At 42.8% G+C, this 20929-nt stretch overlaps 1 protein-coding gene across 5 annotated transcripts in view; it reads left to right on the forward strand.

The window, feature by feature from the left end:
• The window catches only part of TTLL5 (tubulin tyrosine ligase like 5), a 163471-nt gene that overhangs the window by 33941 nt on the left and 108601 nt on the right, over window positions 1-20929 (forward strand). For all 5 annotated transcript variants that reach the window (XM_048484960.1, XM_048484959.1, XM_048484958.1 and 2 more), the window contains exons 14-22: window positions 4151-4212; window positions 4829-4917; window positions 6925-6966; window positions 10017-10130; window positions 10830-10921; window positions 11224-11286; window positions 14109-14147; window positions 14975-15126; window positions 15389-15680. In XM_048484960.1, coding sequence (XP_048340917.1) covers window positions 4151-4212; window positions 4829-4917; window positions 6925-6966; window positions 10017-10130; window positions 10830-10921; window positions 11224-11286; window positions 14109-14147; window positions 14975-15126; window positions 15389-15680 — 945 coding nt within the window. The remainder of the gene's footprint in view (window positions 1-4150; window positions 4213-4828; window positions 4918-6924; window positions 6967-10016; window positions 10131-10829; window positions 10922-11223; window positions 11287-14108; window positions 14148-14974; window positions 15127-15388; window positions 15681-20929) is intronic.

Here is a 20929-nt window from a genome sequence, read left to right on the forward strand (position 1 = left end):
GCAGATTCCAACTGTGGATGTGCCAGTGGCCATCTTGCCCATTAACATAGTTTCAGCTAAGGGTAAGAGGGGCCCTGAAGTTATCAGCAGTGTGCATGGAAATAGTTCTGAAGAAAAGCTTTGAAGTATCTACTGTATTCCTGGGCACATCAGTCACCAATTTAGTCTTTGTGCACATAACCTTCTTGTTGACAGAAAAATGTGATTCTTGGGACCCAAATTTGTCTGATAGTCTCAGGGAGGGTCTAAACCAATTGGCCATGGTGGCAGGGGCTGATGGGAATTGTAGTCCATGAACATCTGGAGAGCCACAGGTTGCAGATCCCTGGTCTAAAGAGATCTCCTTATCAGCTTGCCTTTTGACAGGCTTATCCCTGGATGAGTTCAATTTAGTTTCCATTGTTATTGCAGCAAGAATTCAGTAACTGTGCAGCTGAGTCAGTGATCCTAGTTAGCTCTCATGCATTATATTATGACTTTCATGAGTACTGAATGCTTCAGAGATGCTCTGGAAATTTTCACCAGCTGTGGTTCTTTGAACTATAGTAGTCCTTTAGGGAGTTCAAGAGGAACATCTCTGGACCTTCCTCAACATTGAAGAGGGGAAAGAAGCATTGTTCTACCTAATGCCAGGCTGCCTCATAAACCCAGTCATTTAGACAACTGCTCCTTCCCTTTACATCCCCATAAGGTGCCCACGACTGCAGATGCCTGGATGCGATATATTATTTCACTAACATGCATCTTAAAGCTTGCCAGGAGCTCGATGGGTAGGTCCATGGCTTTATCAAAATCCAAGAGCTTCACCCAAAATCCAGTACTCCGTCTGTGGAACTTGCTGGTCATCAGATCACTTGCCCAGGATCAGAGGTACTCTGGTATCCATTCAGGGTTTTTTAAAGTCTCAAAGAAATGGATATTAGAGGGTAGTCTTGGACTTGCAGTAACTAAATTTGATTTTAAAGGTAGAAAGAACAGCTGGAGACCCTAAAGCGTTGGCAATCAAATTCAAGGACTCCTTCTCCTTCATTAACATTAGACTCATATTTGTGTATTCTATTACATCAGTTTACACAGTTCAGATAGTTTAGGTGCAGGTTGCCTGCAAGGGAAGGGGAGGGAAGGGGACCTGGCATCTGGCCCTGGCCCACCCATCTAACAAACAAACTACCATCTAATGAACAAACTATCAATAAATTATGACACCCCTTGAAATACATGATTATTATTCTGTCCCAGACATTTGAAGTAGTGGGATAGAAGGTTTATTTGGGATTTTTCACTGGGTGGGCTGACCAGGGTACTAACAGATTGAAATGCTGGAACACAGCTCTTAATAGCATCTTGGCATGTAGAGTAGGAGTCCTCCTGCTTCCTGAGCACATAATTTTTTTTTCTTTCTGCATCCATGTAGGGTCCATTTCCCACCCCAACCCCCATCTGAACAAAATGTAAGTCCTCCAGGGATTCCCTTTTGAACATATGGGCCTGGTGCAGTTTTTATATTCAATGGGCAGTTTTTCGTGTGGCTGTTACTGTACTTAGGAGAGTCCCAGAGTTGGAGGTACTTTCCATTAACCCTAAAACTGTGATTTTTCTGAATGGACAAAATAGTGCTTAAGCCAGTGATCTCTTTATACCACAGATGAATTTAATGTTTCATATTCTCAAGATAGTGGTGTGTGATTTCTTTTTTTACCTTCTAGATAATAGCTTATGTAGGCTTGAGATTAGGACAGTGATGGCGAACCTTTTTGAGACCGAGTGCCCAAATTGCAACCCAAACCCCACTTATTTATCGCAAAGTGCCACCCCGGCAATTTAACCTGAATGCTGAGGTTTTAGTTTAGAAAAAAATGGTTGGCTCCCTCTTCCTCCACCCCACCTGCTCAAGCAGGGGCCAGCCTGCTGTAGCCTCCAGCAAGTCCCGTGCACACCGCTCTGTGCCTCTCTAGCATCTCTGCCTCCTCTGAGCCCCTCCTCCTCGGGCAGCAATCACCTGGAGCACAGGCACCAGGCCTGCCAGCCGAGCCCTCCCTGCTCACTGCAGTGTGCACACATCGTGCTCAGTGGCCCAGGCCAGCCTAGATGTGTGTGTGTGTAGGAGTGATTTTCTGCCCCCCACATGACAAACTCTGTGTGCGCGTGCCCACAGAGAGGGCTCCGAGTGCCACCTCTGGCACCCGTGCCATAGGTTCGCCATCACTGGATTAGGAGATCGACGTGGAGAAAAGTAATTAAAAACATTAAAGTTTCAAAACCAGCTTTGTCCAAGTGGCATAGGGACTGTGTATAGTTGATGCACTAGGGTCTTAGGTAGGTTACTGTCACAAGGGATTACGTCCCATTGCAGGGCAGTGATATAGGCCACAGTGCGAGTATGAGCAATGCGAAGAAGACATTTTTTCCCATAGGCTCTGCATTTGATTGAGGAATTTTGAAGAGAATCTGATATTACCAAGGATTCTTGCTTCAATACTTTTCTGTATCCTAAGGGATTGAGACAAACCCCCTGGTGCAGAGTGGTAAGCTGCTGTACTTCAGTCAGTTCTCTGCTCAAGTCCTGAGTTTGATCTAAAGAGAAGTTCATTTTAGCTAGCTAGCTCAAGGTTGACAGCCTTCCATACTCAGTAAAAAGGGTACCCAGGTTGCTGCAGGTATAAAGTGTAGATGACTGGGACAGGCAATAGCAAACCATTTAAATCAGGAGTGACCAACTCTGGTGCTTCAGATGTTCATGAACTACAATTCCCATCAGCCCCTGCTGGCATGGCCAATTGATGGGAATTATAGTCTGATGGGAATTGTAGTCCATGAACATCTGAAGCATTAGAGTTGGACACCCGATTTAAATAGTCTGCTTGGTAAGTGTTGTGATGTGACATCACCCCATGGGTCAGTAAAGACCTGGTCCTTGCACATACTACCTTTATCTTCTTACGCGTAGGGCTGAGATTGCCTTCCTATTTTCCTGAGGATTGGGATTTTTTTTTGTCCTATACATTTCTTGGGTGGGAGAACATGCCAACTCCAATGGTTGATCAGGTTGAGAAAGGCTGGAAGTCATGGATAGCTAAATGAGAAGAGGTGGGTAGGGGCATTTCAGGATTTGCCCATTTAATTTTTGCAGCAGTTCTCATTTCCTTCTTAGCCAGCATGGCTAAAATCGCAGTTAACTTTTAAAATTTCTGCTCCTCAGTTACGGACCTGAGGGTACCTATTAAATCTGTTCTGTTCTGAAAGATTTGGAGCTTCTCCTCCATTGAAGGATCGATTGTCAAGCTGGCCCTGCCACTTGTGCCGGTGGGAGGGGAGTTCTCAAACATCAATGATGCCCTCGTGCCTTCCCAGATAACAGTATGAAAATCCCCTTCCCAATGCTCTATAAGGAATTATGATTCAGGAAAGTGAGTGTTTTTGTATCAGTTATATTTCTTTAATATTCCACTAGTATCTTGGTCTTGACTGAAGTTTTTTCCTCCATAAGGTCTTGCAATCAAAGCTAGTCTTCCCTGTCTTCTCAGTCTATATCTTTATACCTTGCCTTGGGGAACTACAACCTCCCCTGGCTCCTTTTGAGTACCTTCTGAATTGTATCCAATATGTACGTTGCTCCACTATTTCAAGTTGCCAATTTCCTCTTACCTGTGCCTTGCAGTATGGAACCTTAATTCCCTATTCATTTGCTGGTGTCTTTATGGTCTTACCAGCAGGAAGATTTACTGAGACTTCCTCTACAGAGAATTCCTCATGATTCTGTCTCTGAGGGTCTCCTCCCCAAATCTCCCAAATCCCTTGACCTCTTGCTTAAGAAGGGTTGGTAACAGTTGAACATTCCTGTTGAATCAACCTCTGCTGTATGAACGTGTAGCAGAAGGACCAGCTGAAGGACAACATTTGCTCCACATAAGAAACTTAACAAAATATGCTTCAAAGAAGTGATATTCAGTCAAACACCCCATTTGGCTGAGGGAACCCTGGAGTTGCAATCTTTCTTTACTTATTTAAAACTTGGTTGAAGGAAAAAAAAATAATGGCTAAGATGCTTTGTTTGCGGGACGTAAATTTCTTTAAACTGTTTAAAGAAAACACATGGGATTTGTTGGAGATGCCGTTAACTGATTGATTCCTTTTGTTTCATGTTGGATAGCGATGCACCTTTGGACCTGAAGATTAAAGCTAGTATGATTTCTGACATGTTTACGCTTATAGGTGAGTGCAGGATTTTGCCAGTTCCACTCCATATTTTTGCTAATTTGGCTGATGCTGATTAAAAGTGGCGAATGGGAGAATTGGTTGAGGGAATAGTTGTTTTCATGCTTGGTGGGGGGTAAGTGTGATATATTGAACAGCTTTGTTGTAGTCAAGCCACAGACGTATCATAACTGGCATAATGGAGGAGAGGGTTTAGAAAAGCAGAGCAAAAGCCTTCAGTTTGTGATGAGATAGATGTGACGGGTTGTGTACTATAAAAGAGGCCCATGTGGTATTGAGAAGGCTCTGAAAGGGGTTTATGAATTTTGATCTGTGGGGGTGGGGGAAGGGTGACTGACATCTGTGCAGTCCTTTGATAGGTTGTGTGGGCTTTGTGGAGTAACCCTAGGATGCTTTATGCAAATAAAAGTGCAGCTAGGGTGGTGAGTTTACATTCGTTTGGAGGGAGCTCCTCTGTTACACTGCATTCCCCGTAAGTTAAGCCGTGGATTAGGAGGACATCCATACCTACCTCAGTGGGGCCATTCTTTTGGTGCAGTAATTGTGCTATTGAGGCTTGTTGATTCTGAGTTCCTAAATTGCCCAGAAATGAAATGTGTTATCACTCCTCCAGGCTTTGTTTGTCAGGATCCAGGTCAGCGGCCAAGCCGGACATCCTATTACTCATCTGAGGCCAGGAGAAACCCCTACCAGAAAGTTCAAGTAAGGAGAAAAGCAGAAAAAGTCGCTTTGTTTGATCCTCATCAGCATCGTTTTTTCTGCTAATGAATTCTGAAGATTGTGTGAATGATTTGGGATGATTGCAGCCATTCCCTTCCCTTGGTCTTCTCTGACTAGTTTAATTCCGTTGCATCTGGGTAGCTTATTACTGTTGGGTGGTGTCCTGTACTTTGTAAGCAGGACCAGTCAGATCTCCTTAAGTGGTAGCACCCTCAGGCTTGGATAGGGAGGCTTGAGTGCCAAAAGGGGCTGGAACAGGGACACAGGCTTAGGCTGGGTGAACTAGTTGATCCAGCAAGCTTCCCCTCTCAGCCCAAGGCTTAAATAGGCTGAGAGCAGCTCTATTTGCTCTGGAAGCAGCACCTGGGATTCATCTGTCCAGGCTTAACTGTGGTTAGAATCTTCCAAAGGATTGTATGCACCATGTTTAGACCCAGAAGTTGGAGCATGGCCTGCTAGTCTGGCATTGCACATTCATGGGGCTAGCTCAGCACAAGCCTTTGCCTCTCCTCTTGGGTGGAGGCAGATTCTGATGGGTATGTGGACTAAGTCTTGGACTGGCACTTAGTTGTCTCAGGACATGGAGGGATAGAGGAAAGTTCGGGCCTTCTACAGGTTCCTCAGGGGCAAGTTCTGAAGGATTTCCCACTGCAGGTTCCTGAAGGGTTAGTTCTGGAGCAGATGGGCCAGGAGCATCTACCCTGCAGGGGTCTGCTGCAGTTTCCTGCTCTCCTCCAGCCAATTGGCCATGCTGACAGGGGCTGATGGGAATTGTAGTTCATGAACATCTGGAGAGCCGCAGGTTGCAGACCCCTGCTCTAGCTCTTTAGTCTCTTCAGAGGTCTATGACTCGGAGTCCAGATCCAGCAAAGAGGGGTCATGGCAGGTGAACTGGGACTCTAGATGCAAAAAAGCTCTTGTTGATTGCTATATTGGCATGTCAATCCCCAAAAGCAAAATCTTTACCCTCATTCATTAAACTAATCCCAGTATCAGGAACATAATTGTTTCAGCCTTCTTTTGGCTTATTTTGTTTATGTGCATGCCACCTCCTCCTCTATCTTCAGCAGCTCAACACAGCTCATCTGCAGGGAACAGTCAGACAAGGGGGAAAAATAGCTCAAAAACTTTCAGCCTCAAGAGTATATCCTTTTAATTGACTGCTAAATTTTTATTTATTATTTATTTATTCGCATTATGAGTCGCCCTCCCCCAAAGGGTTCATGCCACCTGAAAAGAATGGCCTTACGTTGGTTATAGAAAGGGGGTGGCATAGTGGCCCTCAGGAAAGGTTGTTCCATGAAGCTAGAGTTGTCACTGAACAGGGGAGCTAGATTCAAGTCCAGCAAGATTTTCAGGGTATGGGCTTTCAAGAGTCAAAAGTTCCCTTCATCAGCTGGAAGGCACATATTCTTAAAACGCTGTTGGTCTCTGAAGTGTTCCTAGATGTGACTCTAGCTGTTCTACTGTAGACCAACACAAGCTACCCTCTGAAAAGGAGATTGTTCTCAGCTGTAGTTGAGTGGACAGTTCAGAAGAAGGGTTCCATTCGGAGGCCACCCTGGAATCTGAGATGGTAAATCTGTACCCTCAAGGAAATGTGAAGCATGTCCCAATTCACAGCAATTACAATAATTGTTGCTTTTAATTAATACATCTTCTTTTGTATTTCAGTTCACAATAGAAACTTGGTTATTTGTTCCCCAAGTTACTAATTGATGTGTTATCAGGCCCCAAAAGAAGTTTGTTTTAAACATCCCGTATTCTGCATTATTTGCTTTAGATATTAAACGTTTTGCTTATTTAAAGTTTGTAAATATCTGTTGGTGGTGGAGCTATAGACAAAAAATAAACTGCACCAATGAAGATAATCTCAATAGTATGATTGAAAGCACGGGTGCACTAAAGAGGTGCTGCATGGGGAGGGGCACCTTGGCAGTATCATCAGGGGAATGTGAAATTTTTACTCCTTCTATATGTCTCTTGTAGCGCCCTGTATCTGCACAGTCTCGATCAACAAATGCCAAACTGGTACGTTTTATGCTTTATATTGCTTAATCTGCCATTTTGAAGTTTCAGACTCGCAATTGGATTAATGTATTGATTATATTTACATTGTCTTCTATTTCTACGGAAGCTATTTGTTTTGAAGAAGTTTAAGGGAAATCAATAATCTGTTCCAAATGGTTGGGGCTTCAAGCAAACGATTCACTATGCAAGGCTGCTTTATCTTCTGTAATTTTTCGGGAAACTGGCATTTAATACAGAATTCAGCTTGCTTTCCCTGACTTCCCCCACAACTATGTACATGTGTGTGTGTGAGAGAGACATTGTAGTCCTCATGGTTGTGTTCAATTTAAGATTGGGTTGGCAGAGCCACATATTTTCATAGCTGCATTCCCTAGCTATGTATCCTTAATCCCAGTTTTTCATTTTGAGAAAAAAATGCATATTCAACAAAGTTATGCATGTTCAACAAAAGTTGCGTCATAATTACAAATTTACTTTTTCTTTATTTCATTTATTAAATAATTTATATCTCAGCTTTCCCTGTGGCTCAAGGGAGCTCTTAAGTTTACTATTGTTTAATATTTTATTAGAATGTCAAATTTTAGATAATTTTGATAGAAAATATGAGTATCCCCTGAAATGTAGACAGAAGCCATTATTGGAAAAATGGAAGTGTCAAGTAAGATTGTGAAGAGAAGAGAGAAACCTCGGCAACGTTAATCTTATTTGTCCGTGTTTCTGCTGCCCCCAGTAACTCAGTATCATAGATATAGAAATAAGGAACTTGGTGTTTCTGTGTCAAAGAATCCTCAGTTCAGAGAGAGAGGTGAGGTATGAGTATTGTGAAAAACATTTGTCTTGCCAAAGAGAACAGTTGCTATTTGTTTTTGGTTGTACTTTTTGTAAAAGCTGTGGACAGAGGTGGTTGAATAATTTTCTAGAAAAGAATCCTGGATCAGGTAGATCCTTGGGCTGATCCTGCAAGGCTCTTTCGTGTTCCTAATATTGTGCTGCCCATCATGAGCATAAACATATGTAAAAGTAAAGTAGAGAAAAGTGAAGATTAGGTATTTGAGATGTTATTTTTAAGAACACTGATTATTTTCTGATGAATAGATGAATCAAGTGAATACTGTAGATCAGGGGTCTGATCTTGAACATGCCAATTGGCCATGCTGGCAGGGGCTGATGGGAATTGTAGTTCATGAACATCTGGAGAGTCGCAGGTTGCAGACCCCTGCTGTAGATTGTCAATCCTGACCGCTCCTCAATATTGAAACTCCTGAATGTTGAAACTCCTTTACTGAGTCTTACATAGTCATGAGACTCAGGGTGCTGGCGGCACTGCCTCTTCCCATAGGAGTGAGCAAAACATCTTCAGCGGCCATGCTCTGGGTGCCTTTACTTTTAGAAGTAAGCACCAGGGACAAGGCTTTGTGGGAGAGGGGGCATGGCTCAGTGGAAAAGTCTTCTGGACAAGCAGAAGGTCCCAGGTTTAATCCCTGGCATTTCCAGTTAAGAGGATCAGGTAGTAGAAGATATGAAAGGCCTCTGCCTGAGGCACCGGAGAGCTGTTGCCAGTCTGAGGTGATAACATTGACCTTAAAATGGTCTGATTCAGGCAGCTTCATGTTTAGACTCCCTTCTCACAGAAATTCTCTTGGCACCAAACAGGCAGCTGTCAGTCAGGTGGCAAGCAAGTTATTTGTTGCTGCCTTGATCTTACTGATTTAATTCCTTTTCTAAATTATTGAAAGCCAGTGTGGTGTAGTGGTTAAGAGCAGTGGACTCTAATCTGGAGAACCAGGTTTGATTCCCTGCTCCTCATGTGAGTAGCAGACTCTCTTATCTGGTGAACTGGATTTGTTTCCTCACTTCTGCATGAGAAACCTGCTGGCTGAGCTTGGGCCAGTCACAGTTCTCCCAGAACTTTCTCAGCCCCACCTACCTCACAAGGTGTCTGTTGTGAGGAGAGGAAGGGAAAGGGTTTGGAAGCCGCTTTGAGACTCCTTACAGGAGAGAAATGCGGAGTATAAATCCAAACTCTTCCTCTTCTTCTTCTTGTTCTTCTTCCTGCTCATTTTTAAAGTTATTTTTGAACAAATGCCTTAAGAAGCTACAAAAAATATTTTCGCTGAGCGTGCGCAATATAAATATTTTAAATAAAATGCATTTTAAGGAACTGAGATTTAATCCTGGCTGTTCTGCAGCCATCTTCATTTGTCAACATTTATTCCTGTTCTCTTCTAAGACTTGTCCAGCATTTGATTTTTCATTTCTTTTTTCATTTCTATAAAACTATATGAAAGAATGGAGCATACAGCTAATAGTTCTTTTCCATATCTTTTTTAGAAATGCAGCCAAGCTGAGCCCTTAATCTGTGGTACAGCTGAACCTCGTTTTAACTTCAGCTATGAGGATCTCAGGGTTTTAAAAAATTTCTTTAGGGAACTTATTGTCTCAAAGACTTTAAATACCTTAGACTCCAGCCTTGGCAGTACAGCTAGGTCAAAATTGTCTTGCCAGAAATTCAGGCTTTCTTTTTCCCTTTGCCTGTGACTAATGCAGACAGCCACCTTGTGACTGAAACAGAGATGAGTATAGAAAATGCAGCCTCCCTGCTCAGTAAAGACTGTAATAATTTCAGCATTTGGGAAGCTGATACAATGAATGATGTGCTACGTTTATCTTACGGTAGCTTCATTTCGCCAGCAGATTACAAAACTAGGGCTGTTTAGCATTGGATAGTTGGGACTGTAACCTACGCAGACATCAGAGCCAAGAACATGTCTTGTGTTTCCCATAGAAGTAGAAGCTGTGAATACTGACTCTTATTACTTTGAGGTGTGGTTCTGTGGTCAAACACTGAGAATATGAAGTTTGGCTTTAGTATTCAATGGGGTGTGGATCTTGCTATAGTTAGAGACAGGGAGTGTGACTCCTGGCTCTGATGTCTGGAGTATATGGCTTTTTCTGGGCAAATGGGTTGGCGTTTGAAGTCTATTAAAATACTGACTGGAATAAAATTAGAAGAAAAGCCTAAAATCTTGTTTCCCACTGTGGTTCTTCAGCGTTCTCGGCCTCTCTCTGCCAGCGATGCTGAGATTAAAAACCTGATGTCCTCATCAAGGGAAAAAGTAACAGGAAGGCAGATTGGCTCCATGCTGGGCCTTTCCATGGAGGAGGTAAGAAGAGTCATGTGCAGTGTTCAGTGACCGGTCTTGGGGCATGGGCTGATGACACAACTGGTATAGCTCATGAATGAGTGCATTTTGCCATTAAATAGCGTGGTGTAGTGGTTAAGAGCAGGTGCACTCTAATCTGGAGAACCAGGTTTGATTCCCCGCTCTGCCACTTGATCTGTGGAGGCTTATCTGGTGAACCAGATTAGCTTGTGCACTGCAACACACACCAGCTGGGTGACTTTGGGCTAGTCACAGTTCTTTGGAGCTCTCTCAGCCCCACCCACTTCACAGGGTGTTTGTTGTGGTGGGGCAGGAAGGGAAAGGAGATTGTAAGCCCCTTTGAGTCTCCTTACGGGAGAGAAAAGGGGGATATAAATCCAAACAACTCCTCCTCCTCCTCTTCTTCTTCCTCTTGCTCCTCCTCCTTCCTTCTTGCTTCTTCTTCTTCTTCAGCTTCAGCAGACTGAGACTGGCATCTTGAGTGTCCAGCAAGGGGGAAATAAATGATAAGAAAATGGTTAGCTTCCCAAGACAAGAATTGTTTAAACTAGAAGAGCCTTGTTTCATAGAGATTTTGTGTAGACACCCGAAACAACTTGGCCATCTTGGTGCATTTAGTGAAGCCAGATTCTACTCTGAAATTAAACAGTTCTATATTAAAATTCTTCAAGTGGCTTCCATTGGTCATTCTGATTGCAGATAAAAGTGCTGCGTCGAGTGAAGGATGAATATGATCGGAGAGGAGGTTTCATTCGCATATTCCCTACACCAATAACTTGGGATCTTTACGGGTGAGCAAAAGTTCAGCGTTGTGGCTGTCATCTTGTCACTGTTTAGCAGGTAACAAGTACTCCCTTGGACCTTTTCCTCAGGCTGCAAACTTAGCATTGTGGACTATGTTTGAACTCTTGGACTCATCAAAAGCTGTCGTACTGTTTTTATCTTATTGCATTACCCCTGTACTCTACCAGCTCCTTGCTGTCCAAGTGTTATGCCTTCCTCATTAGTCTCCCACCTTTCTTGACCTGCAGAGTCCTTTTAAAAATTGTGCTAAATTGAATTGTTACTGAATCTGCTGCTGTTGACTTTGCAGATCCTATTTGGAACACAAGACCACAATGAACTATATGCTGGCCACGCGCCTCTTCAGTGAAAGGTAGGGAAGTGGTGTGCAGAACCTATAGGAAAGGACAGAGTAAAATCAAACCAAATATAGATAAGGGTTTGCCCAAAGCAAAAGTAGTGGAAGTGTTGGGCAGTTGTCTTATGATACCACTTTACTTTTCAGTCACTGTTGCTCAGAATTGTTTTTCTGCTCAAGCAGGAAGGTGAGCAGGAAACCTAATAATTCACAGGTGTTAAAAGGAGGACACTATCAAGACCATAAGAATTATCTTACTGGATCAAATCAAGGTCCGGGTTTTTCAGTAGTAGCCAGCTGGACGCCTCTGCAAGTTTGCTGTGTTTTGTACTTGCCTAGATTGTATCTTGTTTAAGAACACAAGAAGACCCTTCCGGATCAGATTGGGGACAGTCCATCTAGTCCGGCCTTCTGTTTCACTCAGTGTCCAACCAGTGGCCTTGGAGGGCCAAACAAACAGGGCATAGAGGCCTCCCCTGCTGCTGCCTCCTCCCAGCACTGGCATCCAAGGGTTTGCTGGCTCTGTAGATAGAGGTCCCCATAAGTCACCACGGCTAGTAGTCACTGATGAACCTCTCTTCCATGAATCTGTGTAACCCCCTTCTAAAGCTATCTGTATTTATAGCCATCTCTGCCTCCACTGACAATCTGAACAGATTAAATACGAATGCATAGATCTGTCCACATAATGCACACCTGGACCTTTCTCAAAATTTCCTAGGTTGTGGCCAAGTAGTTACCATTGTACGTGAAAGAGCACTGTGTGGCAGGTGAATTTCATAGGCTGAGCCAGTTTGGATTGTCCTCTTGAGTCATATCTCCCATTGCTGATGTGATGAAACAAAAAATCAGTGTTTGCTTTAAATATCACAGTAGATAAAATCATGTGAACTACAGGGCATAGATTATATACAGGGGACAATATGTCAACCTCTTGTTGATATATAGCACAATCCACCATATTTATGAAAAGGAAACTGTTGTAAAGGCAGGTGAAACCACCTCTCTGTTGTCTTGGAGGAATTAAATTTTTTATTGACTTGATCTGAAAATAGTCCCAGTGAGTAACTGTTCCAGGTATTTCCATCTTGTTTATTTACCCCGATAGCTTAAAGCAAATACTCCATGCTGCTGTTGGGAAAGCTGCAGCAGTTTATTTTCTTTTGCTTCTTTGGAACTGTTTGAGGCTTTCTAGAAACTGGAATACTTGAAGCTGCTTATGTGGAGGTGAATTATTGGTCCACTGACCCAATATTGTCTCCTATGGCTGGTAGCAACAGCTCTCCAAAACTACAGACAGAGGCTTTCTGTAATTCTGCTGCTTAAAAACTTTTTTTACCTGAAGGAGGCCAAGAACTGAACCTGGGTCTTTATGCACGCCAGGTATGTCTGTCGCCACTGAGCCATGGCTCAGACTGCTTTTCTAACACTGGAACTGGGATTCCTTGTCAGTTTTATTTTTAAATCACTTATAGATATCAGGTGCTGTACAACAAGGAAGATCACAGCACTGTTTTCATCCATGTAAGTTCGTTTGTGGTAGTTGCAGGACAGGTTGAAACACTGCTTCAATACAGTGCGTGATTATGAATTTCACAGTTACAACATGTTATCGTTAGCTCAGGTGAATGTAAAAGGGCTAGACAAATTTGTTTTGAGCAGTCTTATGACAAAGTTCATCGTTTAGCAATATTCTCTTAAACAGGACACTAATTTAAGCATATGTTAATGTGTAGACATGTCCTCAATAAAATCACAAGAGCTGCAGGAATTAACCTTTGAACCACTCCTCTGATTAAAATTGTGTTCTACACCAGGTTTCATTTCTCATGTAGTCATACTGTCGTTCCCTCAATATCAGTATTTTCTATTCCAGGGGGTGTCCAACTCTGGGGCTTCAGAAGTTCATGGACTACAATTCCCAACAGCCCCTACTGGCACGGCCAATTGGGGCTGATGGGAATTGTAGCCATGAACATCTGAAGCCCCAGAGTTGGACATCACTGGACTCTATCAGTCTGCCATCAGCTTTCCAGGATCTCAGTCAGAGATATCTTTGACAGTACCTGCTACCTGAATTGGAGATGCTGGGATTGAACAAGGAACCTTCTGAATGCAAAGCACATACTGTACAACTGAAGCTAGCCCCCACCCTCCACCCCCGACCTCATTATCTGTTTATGAACCCAAGAGCATTACAATCAGGCTATCAATGATTCACTTTGATAATATAGTAGAATTTCTGTGTGCACAAGCTTTGTACTTCTGAACGCCAGATTCTGGGAACAAATAGGGAGTGTGCTTCCCACTGACATCTGGCTAGCTGCTGTTCGAAACAGAATGCTGGAATAGGAGAACCTTTGTCTGATCCAGAAAGTAGCTATTATTAAAAAAGTGAAGATGGTCCCCTGTGAAGGCACCCATTTGGTGATGTCACGTCATAACATTTACTAGGCCACCTAAGTTACAGGATGATTTGCCATTGCATTCCCCAGTGGTCTACATTTTATCCCCAGCAAGCTGGGTACTCATTTTACTGCCCTCAGAAGGATGGAAGGCAGTCAACTTTGAGCTGGCTACCTGAAACCGACCTCCATTGGGATTGAACGCAGACTGTGAGCAGAGCTTTGACTGCAGTACTGTAGCTTACCACTATGTGCCACGGGGCTCATATCTTTATACGATTCTCTACAGTTTAAATGAAGATTTTATTGGTTATGTTCTGTTCAAGAAGTCATCTGTGGTTCATTAACTTATCCCATTCAACGTATGTACCATTCTTTGATAAACATGCAAAGTATCAAAATCTGTTCTTGGATGTTTCTCCCCCTCTGCAGGGGAAGTTCAAGAAGAGGGCCACTTCCAAGACGAACTCGGTAAGAAGCTTATGTAATGAAATTTAAAAGGAAGGAAGGAAGTTTTTCAGTATGCACTCTAGACATAAAGCTTAATTTTGTCATAACTCTCTCTTGCTGAACAGAGATGTTGCTATCCACATTGCCAGTGTAAAGAACCACACTGAGCATTTCTGCACAATGTGTTGTGAAAGGCTTTCATGGCTGTTCTGGGTTTTCCGGACTGTGTGGCTGTGGTCTGGTAAGCATTACTCGCCTGCACCTATGACTGGCATCTTCAGAGGCATGTCACAGTAAGGTGCCACAAATAGAAACATGTCTTACCATGATATGCCTCTTAAGATGCCAGGTATAGATGTTGGTGAAATGTTAGGAGCAAAACCTACCAGACCACAGGCCGGAAAACCCAGAACCTATTTCTGCACATTTTCCTGTTCCTTATGGGTAAAGTACCCACGGGAAAACTTAAAGCTTTCTTTCTAGATTACATCCTTGATGCCTACCATGGTGAAAGAATTTTTGTTAGCTATTTGGCCCACCAGATCAGCTGCGCCAGGGAATCTGTAACTAGGGCTTATATTTCAAGCATCCTCTAAAAATCCCAAAAAATCATCCAGGGCTTATTTTCTGGGTAGGTCTTATTTTCGGGGAAAACAGTATTTTAGCTAAATAACACAGTCAGCATACATTTAGGCAGCTCACAATAGTCTTTAAAAACATATGCCAGTTAGCTGAATCTTTTAAAAGTCAACATAAGTGTGTTTGCTAGGAAGGCCAGTGTTTAGGCTTTTCTGGCTTAGTGATGGAGCAGGGGCACCGAACTTTCTGTCATTCTCTTGCTTTTGCAGAATAGCTATTTCTGTTGACCAGGGTCTGGATGCTGTGGACTGTAATGCTCAGCTTCACGCTGCTCTTTATGAGCGGAAACTCCTGTCTCTAGAGGTACGGAAACGACGGCGACGTTTTGGCAGACCGAGATCAGGACGAACAAGGTTGCCAGGTACGTGTGAGTCTGAACCATTTTTCCGTATTAGAGCATGAATCCTCTGGTTTGGAGGGTAAGGAACCAGTCCTGCATGTTCAGATCGTAACCATCTTCTGGACCAAAACTAGACTGTGAATGTGTTTTGCTTTTTCATTTATCTGTTGAGTAATCACTGATAATTAGTGTATTGGAAGTGGGTATATATAAGAACATGAATTTCTCTGTCTCTTAACTTCAGTAAAAAGTTGACATTTGGGGAATATGTTACCTCTAATAGTGACCTCAAAGGCAGCTGATATTGTCCTCAAGTCAGCCTTGGAGAGTGAAGAGGAAGAGGAGATAGCAGAGGATGACGATGAACTGGAGGTGGCTCAGAGTGAAACAGCTGGCTCTCTTAAGAATGTGAAGGTGAATTTGAAGTCACAGCTGTCAGAGAAGATGCAAGGAAAGTTGCCAAAGGAACACAAGCCTGAGGAGATACAGCTTCAGCACAGCATGGAAACATTACCTAAGGATGCTGAGCCACCCTTTAATTTGCTACAGATTCTTCAAGAGAATAGGAATCTAAGGTAAGAATTCTCATGAGAGGACTTGGTTGTTACAGAAGCTAATATAACTCTTACCCTCTAAACGTCGCTACAGAGCACTGCACACCAAGACAACTAGACATAAGAACAGTTTTTTCCCGAATGCCATCACTCTGTTAAACAAATAATTCCCTCGATAATGTCAAACTATTTATTATATATTTATTATATAATTACTGCAATACTTTTTTCATCATTCCTATTACCCATCTCCTCCCAATTATGACTGTATGACTATAGCCTGTGCTGACATTTCATTTTATTTCATGATTTTACATTTTATGTTTTTATTACTATTGATTGTTTCCTGATTGCTTACTAGACCTATATGACAATCATTAAGTGCTGTACCTTATGATTCTTGACAAATGTATTTTCTTTTATGTACACTGAGAGCATATGCACCGGAGACAAATTCCTTGTGTGTCCAATCACACTTGGCCAATAAAGATTCTATTCTATTCTATTCTATTCTATTCTATAAGATGAGACACTTCAGCTGTCTACTTGGAAGCATATCCTAAAGATTTATGCCAGCTGGAAAGAAACCAGAGTATGCTTAAGGAGAACATAAGAACGAGCTTCTGGATCAGACCAGAGTCCATCTAGTCCAGCACTCTGTTACTCGCAGTGGCCCACCAGATGCCTTTGGGAGCTCCCATGCGAGATGTGAAAGCAGTGGGCTGCTGCTGCTGCTGCTGCTGCTCCCAAGCACCTGGTCTGCTAAGGTATTTGCAATCTCAGATCAATGAGGATCAAGATTGGTAGCCAAAGATCGACTTCTCCTCCTTAAATCTGTCCAAGCCTCTTTTAGAGCTATCCAGGTTAGTGGCCATCACCACCTCCTGTGGCAGCATATTCCAAACACCAATCATGTGTTGCGTGAAGAAATGTTTCCTTTTATTAGTCCTAATTCTTCCCCCCAGCATTTTCAATGTATGCCCCCTAGTTTTAGTATTGTGAGAAAGAGAGAAAAATGTATCTCTATCAACATTTTCTATCCCATGCATAATTTTATAGACTTCAATCATATTCCCCCTCAGACGTCTCCTCTCCACACTAAAGAGTCCCAAATGCTGCAGCCTCTCCTCATAAGGAAGGTGCTCCAATCTCTCAATCATCCTCGTTGCCCTTCTCTGCACTTTTTCTGTCTTTTCGATATCCTTTTTGAGATGTGGCGACCAGAACTGAACACAGTACTCCAAGTGTGGTCACACCACTGCTTTATATAAGGGCAAGACAATATTTGCAGTTTTATCAATTCCTTTCCTAATTATCCCCAGCATAGAGTTTGCCTTTTTCACAGCTGCCGTGCATTGATTTGACATTCCCATGGAACTATCAATTAAGACCCCATGCTTGGAGCATGTTCTCTGGTTGCGCTGGTACAATGCGCTGGTTGCCACTGTTTTTGAGCCTGAAGTCGCTGTTGGGATTCTGACACAGAGTGGTGGGCACAGCCACAAATGGCTGGCACAGGAGGTGGAGCCAATGGTAAAATGCCAGGAGTGAGTTTATGCATAAAGCTGATAGTAACACTTCAATATTTCAAGCCGAGTCTCTGCTTACCAGGATGCCTTTTTAAATGAGCATATTGTTTAAAAGTATTTTCTTGCATACACACGGCTTATCTCCAGTCGTGAAATGAAGATACTTTTAAAAACAAAAATGCATTAAGTAAATGTGAAATGAAATATAACAATCGGAAAACAAAGAGAAACAAAAAAACCCCTATGTATATTATGTTGCATTAACAATAATTAAAAAAAAAAGAAATTGCAAACATAATACAGTAAGAAAAACGGGGGAAAAAAGAAAAAATATTATAGGTTCTTATGCTGTGGTGGCAGCTGCTGCTGACGCAATATCTTTTTGGATCTGTGCAGGCAATCAGATCTCCGGCAGCTAATCAGAATCCCAGCTGGGCACAAGCCTTGCCTACTTTTTGAAAACACTTGGCAGGCACTAGCGTCCACGATTGCCACCGAGAGTAACTCATTAGTTACTGCCACATCCAACACTTCTAAATGTGGAATATTCATAATTAATTTATGGAATTCATTGTTTTTTTTTAAGATGCGGCTGCTCTGGTGGCTTTAAAATGGGATTAAACATTTGTGGCCTGTCACTGACTACTCACCACAGTAACTGAACTTCCACATTCGCAGCTCGATAGCAGATGCTGGGGATAAACAGCAAGGGAGGGCTGTTGTTTGCATGCCGCTCTCGTAACTTTCCCAGAAACAGCTGACTGGACTCTGTTACAAACTGATCACTGGATTAAATGGATCCTTGGTCTGGTTCCACGGGGCCGCTCTTATGTTTTATCTGTGATTGCAGCTTCAAAACCAAAAGCACCATTTTGTTCATTTTCCAAATCTTGCTGCCAGTTCCTTTGAAAAAAACACACACACATTAAGCTTGTCAGCAATGCCTGGGAAAGAAAAATAAAAGCAGTCTTACCCTTTTTCGCATTAGACAATTCTTCTGTTCAGCGTTCTTTTGTTTGTGGGACAAGAGGAATATTTCCAACGGAACATGTGTTAACCACTGTGCGGAACCCCAGGCTTCACAAATGGAGCTACTCCTCTTGAAATGCCGCCCCGACGGTTCTGACAACCTCAGAAGAAGCCCTGCTATTTCATTATCTCTCAGGAGAAGGCACAGAGCCATCCTGGGTATCACCCACTCTATCCCCACATCGGAATTTTGATGGGATTTCCTGCCGTGCGGGTAGAAGCCCTCTCCCCTGGTGAAGAGAAGGTTAAGAGGAGTCATGATAGCCATGTTTAGATATTTGAAGGGATGTCATGTTGGGGAGGGAGCAAGCTTGTTTTCTGCTGCTCCAGAGACTAGGGCCAGGAGTTTTTGGTTCAAGGTGAAGGAAAAGAGATTCCATCTAAACAGCAGGAAAAATTTCCTGACAGTAAGGGCTGTTCGACAGTGGAATGCACTACCTCTGAGTGTGGTGGAGCCTCCTTCTTTGGAGGTTTTTTAAGAGAGGCTGGATGGCCATCTGTCAGGAGTGCTTTGATTGTGTGTTCCTTCATTGCAGGGGTTTGAACTTGAGGGCCCTTAGGGTCTCTTTCAACCCTATGATTCTATGATTCCCCTATCCCAGTCAGGAAAGCAGGTGAATCTAACGTTCTTCAGAGGCAGAATGTTTCAAAAGATGCTGTCCTATCCCTACAGCATCTCTGAAGTCACTTATCAGGTGATTGTCCCTTGTAAGAATTACTTTAAATTCTTCCACCAGAGATCACTTTCAATCCTGTGAAGAACGGAAAGCAAAAACTGAGCATGTGTCTTTCCATGTTTATCATCAGCTGAGACTGTCCCATGGTTGTCATGGCAACCATGAAGTCCTGAACTACCTGACAACTGCATGGTTGTTGAAGTTCCTTTGGACCATCAGGCTGGGGACTTCCCATGCCAAAATCAGTTTAGTTAACTCAACACAGGGACATTGCTTGGCAGCAGCATGAGTAGTATATCAGAAAGAATTCTTAACTTGCTTCTGGAGCTCAGTGCTCTGTGCACACACTCAAAACTGGCAGGTTGTTAGGCAGGACACCTGTCAGGACTGCACCATGCTTAACCGGGCAGCTCGCATGTCCACAGCCCTGATGCAGATGGCCCAGCTATTATCATTGTCCAAGGCCGTGGGGCCTCTTTCTTTTGCTCGCAAGTAACTAGCTCAATAGTGCTTAACTGTTTCTCCTTATCTGCCTTCCTGACGGAGTAAACTGTCTGTCCCAAAAACAATGTCTCTTTCCCACTGTCCTTTCACATGCTGATACTTTGGGAATGTGAGGGTGGAGGGATTGTGGGTTGAGTCAAACTGTAACCTATAGGTATATACCAGGGGCCAGAGAGCCAAACCCCAGTTTCGGCTATCTGACCGTTGGGCTGACACAGTACCAATAAAGCTCTTGAACCTTCCTTGAGTCTTGTTGTTGATTGGGGTAACAGACCCTTACAGCACTTCACCATGGAGGTGGTATCCCAGTAGATTATGCAAGTTTAGATTGCTGTTGTACCTAGGAATCTGGCAGAGTTTGGAGAGGCCTATTCTTCCCAGCTTGTTCAACAAAGCTACGGCGTTCATTTAGGATTAAATTCAGGATGGCAGCTGTTCTGTTGTTCTCTAACCTGTCATTCAACAGTGGAATATTGTTTTTAAATTTATTATATTACTGTAACTTCTTGAGCATGTTCAAAATGTTGTTTAAAGCTATTAATGTTATATTATGGCAATGTTAAGTATTACATATATCCTTGTATTTTAAATGCCATGGAGGTTTTGTTTACTATTACCAAAAATGTTAGTGATGTATTGATATTTTCAGTGTACAGAGAGGCATCATTCTTCCTTTCTCTTCACAAATTGGAAGACTGTTAGCTCCTAAAAATGAGCTATTGCTTTCCATTATGTACCCAGTCCATAGACTGTAGAAGAATTCTATTTGTGCAGTGTATTCTTTGGCCTCTTATTCATTAGACAGCAAAAGTAACTGAATGTTGGCAGCCAGCATTCACTTGGTGCCAAGAGTTTGTCTGGTGTTATACAGAGTATGTAGCGATATGGAGACTTTCCTAAGTGACTTTCAGTCTCTCTGCCGGTAGGGTACTGGTGAAGATGGAAGAGGTGCTTGATAAAGAAGGGGAGATTGGGAAATATTTGTATGTGTAGTTTTATTTATATATAATCAGAGAATTTTGCTTCTGTTCCTGTCAGTGAGCTTGATCGGCCTGAGACAGTGACACAATATGGGCTTTGGAAAGAATTGTAGTGTCATTGTCTGCTGCTTACTGTTCTTACCTAACCCTGACTGCAGAAACGGCTGGGTGGCCCACTTTTTAAGGTGTTGTGAAAAGAGGGAATAAAGAGGATCAGAGAGGAATTGCATGGTTTGAATAAGGCAATTACTGGTATAACATTTCTTGATTAGCTGTGTTGTAAAATGAGTAGTGAAAACTGTTAAGTTGAGAGTCTGTCCCATATGCTTATTTCGAATAGCTCTTACGGTTCAGCAGCGTGAGAGGAATATTTACCTTTCTGGTGCCAACTGTTTTGTGAACAGTTTGCTAAACTGCTGGGCAAACATATGTTCAATAGTGAAATTTAATTCTTCAGAGGCTTATTTTTCAGAGGCTGTGCACGTCTGAGACTTACAGCCCAGTTAAGAGCCCTCAGCATTGTCCCACCACCTCCAAGAGGGCGTCTTGGT

This window comes from Sphaerodactylus townsendi, linkage group LG02 (genome assembly GCF_021028975.2).
Source record: "Sphaerodactylus townsendi isolate TG3544 linkage group LG02, MPM_Stown_v2.3, whole genome shotgun sequence".
NCBI lineage: Eukaryota > Metazoa > Chordata > Lepidosauria > Squamata > Sphaerodactylidae > Sphaerodactylus > Sphaerodactylus townsendi.